The 8,455-nt window shown below is 39.4% G+C and overlaps 1 protein-coding gene and 2 non-coding genes across 3 annotated transcripts in view; all 3 read right to left on the bottom strand.

Annotated features, from left to right (window-relative positions):
* The window catches only part of WDR43 (WD repeat domain 43), a 62,543-nt gene that overhangs the window by 26,765 nt on the left and 27,323 nt on the right, over positions 1 to 8,455 (bottom strand). Inside the window, exons 7-10 of the mRNA XM_032172597.2 lie at positions 6,748 to 6,812; positions 4,583 to 4,754; positions 3,197 to 3,283; positions 2,043 to 2,174 (exon numbers count right to left, since the gene is read on the bottom strand). Coding sequence (XP_032028488.1) covers positions 2,043 to 2,174; positions 3,197 to 3,283; positions 4,583 to 4,754; positions 6,748 to 6,812 — 456 coding nt within the window. The remainder of the gene's footprint in view (positions 1 to 2,042; positions 2,175 to 3,196; positions 3,284 to 4,582; positions 4,755 to 6,747; positions 6,813 to 8,455) is intronic.
* On the bottom strand, positions 1,685 to 1,762 carry LOC116481334 (small nucleolar RNA SNORD53/SNORD92). The gene has a single exon (XR_004251501.1). It is a non-coding gene; the product is annotated as a small nucleolar RNA SNORD53/SNORD92 (small nucleolar RNA).
* Positions 2,599 to 2,676, bottom strand: LOC116481333 (small nucleolar RNA SNORD53/SNORD92). Its single transcript, XR_004251500.1, has one exon. It is a non-coding gene; the product is annotated as a small nucleolar RNA SNORD53/SNORD92 (small nucleolar RNA).

Below are 8,455 nucleotides of genomic sequence, written 5' to 3'. Positions count from 1 at the left end.
ACCTCTGCCCGGCCGCCCCATCTAGGAAGAAGTGGGGAGCATCTCTGCCTGGCCGCCCCGTCTGGGAAGTGAGGAGCGCCTCTGCCTGGCCGCCCCGTCTGGGATGTGGGGAGCGCCTCTGCCTGACCGCCCTGTCTGGGAGGTCTACCACAGAGGCCAGAAGCAATGTGGGGGCTGGACGTGGTGGCTCACGCCTGTGGTCCTGGCACTCTGGCGGGCCGAGGCGGGTTGATAACTTCAGGCTGGGAGTTCGAGACCAGTCTGGCCAACATGGCGAAACATATGAAAAATACAACAGACAAACCAACCAACCAACCCAGTGACAACGAAACAGGTCTACCCTGGAGTCATACTCTAATTTTTTCTATTTTCCTCCCTTTCTGATCCTTTATCCCACTTTCTTTTTCTGCCTCTTCCTTCTCCTTCTTCTTTGTCAAATGGAGGATTGAGCTGTTATCACTGATCCATATAAAGTCCCTCTCTCATTTATTTTGGTTCCCACCCATTTCTATTCCCAGACTTCCCATGTGCAACCTTCCTAATTTGTTTGATACACATCTTTTTGTTTGTATGTATTTTTAGAAAATGTTGTTTTGTGTGCAAAAAAAAATTAATAAAAAAAAGTCTTCCTATTTTTAACAGTGAGCGCCAAATGATTTATTAAGTAGAATATGCTATACTATAACTAAGTGTCCTTCCTTGATAAATACTTCACATTTATGTGTAAATAAACATGATGCAATTTGCTATACAAAAACTCAACTGTGGTCTGGGTCTGGTGGCTCTCACCCTCTCACCTGTAATCTCAGCACTCTGGGAGGCTGAGGCAGGCAGATCACTTGAGCCTAGGTGTTCGAGACCTGCCTGGGCAACATGGCAAAACCCTGTCTCTACAAAAAAATTAGCCGGGCATAGTAGCATGCATCTATGGTCCCAGCTGCTCGAGAGGCTGAGGTGGGAGGATCACTTGAGCCCAGGAGGTGGAGGTTGCAGTGAGCCGAGATCAAACCACTGCACCCCAGTCTGGGTGACAGAATGAGACCCTATCTCCAAAAAACAAACGAACAACAACAACAACAACAAACACCCTCAATTGTATAGAACTGATTCCTGATTAAATCAAGTCTAACATGTTCTGTCAGCCTCTTGGTTATCAAAAAGAAATTTGTTCTATGACTAACATAGCAAACAGATGTGCTTGGTTTATCCTAACACAAAAAAAGATTAAAAAGGACATGGGGAAATTAAAAAGTTGAAACTAGGCCAAAGAAAGTTGGCACTTTATTTTTAAAGTCAGCTATCATGTAACTGAGGAATAATTTTTATGAACATGTTATGAGCATGTTTTATGAAGCTATGTTATCCCCAGCCCACCACCCAATAAACACATTTAAAATCAGCTAAATGATCCTTCAAAAATTGGACAAAGAAAAAAAAAGAATACAAATTAAAGTAAAATCAGCTAAAGAAACATAGTATTTCTGTAAGAATGAAACAGTTAAAATTCCAGATTCCTTATGTAAGAGGGAAGAATGTCAATGGAAGATAAAAAACAACTCTGCACAGACATGTACAGTAACCACAAAGGATTTTGGGAACTGAGAAAAAAATGAAAATCATAAACACTTACACAGTTATAATGACTATCACTTTTAGAGACCAACTGGCACTTAGTTAGCCAGGACTGCTCAGACAGCCAAGAGAAAAGAGGCATCACTGGAACTCAGCAACATGCGAAACCCAACGATAGTCATCACAGCAAGTCCTGGCTTGACTTACTCCATTTTATGTTACCCAGCTAACTACTAACTAACAGCCAAAACAGCACCCTCTTTAGTTACTGAAGGTTCCATCTTCTCTGTTAAACAAAGATGACAATCTAGAATTATGAAACCTATGATGGTGAAGATAAAAGAGCATAACAGGAGAAATCTCAGTAAATTTCTAAAGATTTAACTTTGGCTCTATCCAACACACTTGTTAGAATTTCCCAGTAATTTTAAATCACAAACTCAAATATATGGTCAAAGTGGTTGCATTACCTCATTTCCCCCTGATTTCCTCTTGCTCTCTACTTGCTCGGTTTGTGGAGGAGCGGGCTTGATAGCTGCATGATGACCAGGAATCCCAGGCACCAGAACTTTTGCTTCAGAATTCATCACTGGTGTCCTCACCTGTTCAACAGGAATAGCCAAAGTGTGAAAAACGAAATCATACCTTAGTCCTTATGTATCCTCAATGAGAAAACAGTTTTTAAAGGACTCCTCTATTGGAAAAATGCAATATAATTAATTTGACATCAATTTAAGATGTATTTTAAATTGAATGTTGACAAACTTTTTAAGTGACAATCGGAAAGACTGTGAATTTAAAGCTTACAATACCACATAAGAGTAAAATCCGACTGGCCTGACAGTAGTTGGTTATCAGAACTTATTAAATATTTAGTGTCACTAACGTTGGTATACAAGCCCCCACTACTAAATTCAACTGGCTTTAAAAAACTACAGATTACATAAGGACACAATGATTTTTAAAAATTTAAAAAGTGAAGTTACACATTTTACAACTACCTCCAGAATTCAATCTCTGCCAGAAATGCTCAGACAGCCAAGAGAAAGGTGTCATCTCTGAAACTCAGCCAGCAGCGAAACCATATGGATGTCATCATAGCATGTCTTGGCTTTCCCTTTCTCACTAAACCACGAAACACGTCCCCTACATGTAGAGACCAAGTTATACGCAAAATGGAGCACCATGATGATGCTCCTATGCTTTTGTGGTATTAAATTCTAGCCCCATGACAGTTTTATTACACCCTGAAATACAGCATTCCTCTCAGCAAAGTAATGCTCTTTTAAGTACTGAGATTGATAAAAACTATCTATTGATAAATATGATATTGATATTTATCCCTACATTCTTCCTGGCCCAGATGATCATGCATGGTGGGCAGGGAAGAACCACATCCAAGGTCTTCAACTGCTAGTCTTCTATTCACTCATTCACTCAACAAATCAAGAGTACAATCTTGACATCTAAAACCATAATCCTACAAAATTTATAAGAGAATAAAGATATTAAAGAATAAAAAGATACTCAGTTTAACCATAATACTAAGTAACAGTTCCATTCACCCAAATTCACCCAAAGATATACCCTTTTTCTTAAAACTTCAAATGTGTAATGTACTCACCTTTGTTATAGCTGTTTCTACTCTGGGGGCCCAGCAGTTTGAAATATCTCTTACTAAACACATATGAGGTTCTCTGGTGTTTAAAGCCTGAAAATGTATTTTTTTTAAAGGGGAAGATGAGAGGAAAGAAAAAAAAAGACAGTGTCAAACAAAGCAACTGGGAATAAGAACAAAATGAAAAATAAATGACTACTTGTGCATTTTTATAAAATATTAAAAAGTATGGAAGGCTTCCACACTCAATTGTTAACCACAATCACCACTCAGACTGATGGCAGTTAAGAAAAATGGTATAACTCTGAAGACATTGGGTACCAAGGTTTACTTCCCTCAGCTATGAACTGCTTGAATTTTTCACATTTATTTTTTAAAGGTCAACAGAATTTTTAAACGTAACAGGTTTTAAAGAAAACGTATCAGTTCATCATCCTTTTAAGAAACAGTCTGTGCTCAAAATAGTAAATGGTTCTACTCTTAACTCTCCTATTGTCCTTTCCATAAGCAAGTCAAAGGTAGCACTGATGATTAACAAAATGCATCTGTATCTCCTGACACGATATTAAGTAGGATCAGGGGAGTCAGATGCAGCAAACCAATAGATTTAAAGTGATACATAATTCTATATCCCCATGTAATTAATCAATATTGGGAAAGATGCAAAAAAATAGTCAACAATGGCTGCAACCAGAGAGGGATGGAATTCACATATGGCAAGGAGCCATGTTTACAGCTTAACACTTTTCTCCTTTATTTTTTTTTTTATTAAACCATATGCATGTATGCTTGTGTGGGCATGTAATATTCCACTCATAGTCTTGCTGAGGATCATACTAAGTAAAAGTATTTTAAATGCAAGCTTAAGAAATAACCTATTGTACATGCTTACGATAACTCACAAGTCTTCACAGAAATGTCTGTAGTAAACAATGTTAAATCATTGCACTGCCCATTACATTTCCACTTAGAAAATCCAATGAGTGCTAATACTAAGAGATCCTATTATTAAGATTTGTATCTTCGTAACTAGGCAAAATTCAACGTAAGTCATACCTGTACTGACCAACTAGTAAGACACTAGGAACATGTGGCACTGAGCACTTGAAATGTCCAAAATGAGATGTGCTAGAAGTGCAAAATATACACTAGATTTTTAAAACATAATACCAAGGGAGAGGGCTGATATAAATAACTGAAACAATAACTGACCAGGTGTTAAATTATGTTGGATATAGAGCTCTCAAAATTAAATCACTCCATGAAGAAATTCTTTAATTAAAAAAGAATATATTATTTATCCTAAAGACCAATGTTGTTATTTTTAAAATCACTCTCTTCCATGGACACAGGGATGCTATATTGCTTTACTCCAGAGTAGCAGCTACGTACCACTCGCTCAATAGTAGGCTGAAACCAACTGCCATATACAAGCAACAATGACATTTTGTCTGAGCAAAAACCAGCAGCTAGAATAGGGATGGGTTTTGGTGTTGATTTCTTGCCTTTCCCAGGTGTTGCTATCTGAATTGTGCAGTTTGAAGTCAAAGGCTTTTTGCAGTACCTAGAAATGGAGGGGGAAATGAGATTAAAGAATTTGAAAAAACGTCTCATACTAACTCTCTGGAACTGACGTCAAGTCATGAAATGTGACCCTCCTCTAGCCTCTATACTGCCATCAAGAGTCACCTGGATCTCCGGAGCATGAGTGCTCCTTTCAAGACCTCACCTACCTCTACCTATGCTCAAAACCTCACCACCAAAATCAGCCTGGAGACCTACTTCCCCCTCTGTCCCATTTTCTCAGGCCCCGCCAAGAAGCCCCAAGCTGCCAAACGTTCTCTTGCCACCCTGTACTTCAGGTCCTGTATGGTTCTGTCCATGCCCTGTTCCAGTCAGTCCCGTCTCCAGTTTCTCCCAACCCCCAAAAGCCTCAGCAAGCCTCTGGAGTGTAGTTCCAGCAGCAAAATTATGTCCTCAATGGCTTCTCTAGGGGCTCTCTTCACATTCTTCCTCTACCCTGGCTTGTCCCTGCAGCCCTCCCAACTTGTACCTGTTTTCTCTCCCATATCATTTGTGTCAGGGGCCTTGGACATGATATAAATGAGTTCCCTGTTCTTCACTGACATTTCAAGACAACAGTCTATCCCTTTTTCATCCCTAAAATCTTTTCAATTGTTGTCACCAGATACCAGCTACCGCTCCCTCCTGCCGTCATTCAATGATATCTGCCACCATCCACATTTCTTAAAGATTTCAGTGGCTTGAGGTCATTACTTCTAACATTACTCTAAATGAATTCCTTTCTTAGTGGTTTCCACACCCAGTGTCCAGGTTGGTGGACACTTCGGACACTCTGATCTGTCAACTCCTTTCTCAAATGAACATGCCCCTCACTGTATTTCAGCCACAAACTCCTCACACCCTACACATATTACCACTTATTCTCCACAAGTGTACATCCTGCATAATATCCCAGGTGTAAGCATCTCATGATCCCTATCTTTCCAACTTACTCCTCCTATCATCCTGACTCCACAATTATGTCTAGACCCAGGATTTGGGGTCTCTGCTTTAGCCTTTCGCTCTCTATAGTCTATTCTCAATGAACGACTGTCTTAAAACTCAGGCCAAAGCTCATCGAATCCTCTGCTTGAAATCCTTCAATGGCTTGCCACTGCCCAGGGAGTCCTCGCTGTGGCCAGCTACCTTTGGGCCCCACTTCTTCTGAGTCTCAATTATACATTCCAGGTACACACATCCTTCAATAAAAGCTTCAAGAGTTACACACTAAAACGTTAACAGTTACCTACAGGAGCAGAACTCAATGGAGGGAGACTCAGGTTTTAAAATCAAGTGTTTGGGCATCCTGGGTGTTTTGAAATGAGCATACACTTTTTTCATAATCTGTTTATATTTAAATAAATTCCTATACTGGTATTTTAAAAAAAGGGTGCCAACTGACAACAAGAGGTTAAAACCATTTTAAAGCTTAACAAAATTTGTGTGCAAAACTGAGTCTCAGACCATGTTTACAGTATAACGACAAGGTTTGGCAAGTTTTCTGAAAAGGGCAAAATAATAAAAATTTCAGGTTCTCCAGACCACAAATGGTCTCCATTGAATGTGGCCTGCAAGCCAGTTTGCTGACTCCTGGTCTATGACTGCTACACAGCCTAACAACAATACTCCCCTCTGTCTATCAAAACAACAGCACTGGCAAGGGGAAGTAAAGCACGCTCAAAGACAAATAAAACATCATCAAGGTTCACAAGTGAATCTCTCCAACTGAGCCACTTTCTTCTGAAATATATCATTAGAATTATCCAACATGTACTAAGGATACATCATAAAAAGCCACTCTCCTAATCACAAATATATAAATTTGACACCCAGTTTTAACTGGCAATGTATATAGTCATGTGGATAAAGAAAAATGCTTTCAAAATAATCTAGCTGAATAGTAATATCATGCAAAGAATAACCAGGTAGGAGTATGACCAAGTAACAAGTCAGGGAAAGAAACAAATTTCTTACTTGGAAAATTTCTTACTTACCCATTTAATATGTGTTCAAAAAGATGAACTTGACCATCTCTGCAAACAACAGCCAACTTGACAGGCTAAAAGAAAAATGTAACCAACGTATTACAATGGATAACATACTCCAGTCCCCAATCTAACTTATGAAAACTCAGCTCTACTTCCCACCCCATCACATAACCAGAAAAAAAAAAAGCAAGAATCCATTTAAAAATAATTACCTCTGTCAAAATAACCATTAGTGGTGGTGGTGTCAAGATTCTAGATAGGGGGGAGGGGGGAGGGATAGCATTAGGAGATATACCTAATGCTAAATGACGAGTTAATGGGTGCAGCACTCCAACATGGCACATGTATACATATGTAACAAACCTGCACATTGTGCACATGTACCCTAAAACTTAAAGTATAAAAAAAAAAAAAAGATTCTAGATAAATGTTTAAGCCAAGAAGATAACAGTCAAGGAGAATGAGCCCTCGAAGTTAGATGAACAAAGTTACTACCAAGTGCAAAGGCTGGCAACATGGAGCTGACATGCCCCTCGTGCCGGGAATAGAGAAAAAGCCAATTTGCCTGTATGGCTAGGACGGGGTGTTGTAAGACCTCATCACCTCTCTTCCTCCATCCCCTGTCAATGTAAGTGGCCTAAGCTGTCTGGAGATGCCCCTATCCACCTAGAAAGGGATGTTGTAAGTCCTCACCGCCTCTCTCCCTCCATCCACTATCAATGTGAGTGGCCTAGGCTCTCTGCATGCTCCTACCTACCAGACTCTTGCTGTCAGCCTCTCTAAAGCTCATTTTTTAAAGTTCTGGAACTTTCTTAAAGAAAGCTTAAATGAAAGCACTTCCAAAACACTGCTATTCCTACTCTAGCTATAAAGGTAATGAGAGAATTCAGGGAGTAGCCAATACATTGAGAGAAAATGAAATATATAAAGTGTTTTAAGACTAATTTTGCACAACTGTAATATATCAATTAAAAACTAGAAAAAAGAGACTAACTTTCATTGTGAAAACAACTTTGAAAATGTTTAAAATTCTTTACTGGTGTATTTAAAAGTAAGAAGTCTCAGAAAGGAGAGATTTTATTAAAGAAAATTTCATTCTTTCTGAGGTTTAGTGCTACATGGCAGTTGTCAGAGGAGGGCCAGACACAATGGCTCAGGCCTGTAATCCCAGCACTTTGGCCGAGGCAGGAGATAGAAGCCTAGAAGTTCGAGCCTAGAAGTTCGAGACCAGACTAGGAAATATAGTGAAACCCCATTTGCACAAAAAATACAATAAAAATTAGCAGGGTATGGTGGGCACATGCCTGTGGTCCCAGTTACTCACAAGACTGGGGTGGGATCACTTGAGCCCAGGGAGATCAAGGCAAGAGTGAGCCTTGATGGCACCACTGCACTCCAGCCTGGGCAACAGGGTGAAACCCCATCTCAAAAAAGAAAAAGAAAAACAAAGTTTAGGGGAAGAGATCATTTCCCTGCCATCAAATTTTCTATTCCCCGTTCTGCAACTCCAACTGACAGGCATCCAAATCTAACTGTCTGTAGAGAGGTTGGTAACTTTTGAAGATAAAATAAGCAGATTATTCTGCAATATCATAATCAAAGTTTTGTTTTGGAATTTTAATTCTAACTTACTGCTGTTAAGTACAATCTTATATGAAGTGCCAGAATTAGAACTTGGCTTCCTGATCCATCATTCCTAGTTTAATATCTTAAA

The sequence above is a fragment of the Hylobates moloch genome, unplaced genomic scaffold (assembly GCF_009828535.3).
Source record: "Hylobates moloch isolate HMO894 unplaced genomic scaffold, HMol_V3 SCAFFOLD_13, whole genome shotgun sequence".
Taxonomy (NCBI): domain Eukaryota; kingdom Metazoa; phylum Chordata; class Mammalia; order Primates; family Hylobatidae; genus Hylobates; species Hylobates moloch.
Note: the sequence above shows the minus strand (reverse complement) of the source record. Positions and strands in the feature narration are given on the sequence as shown.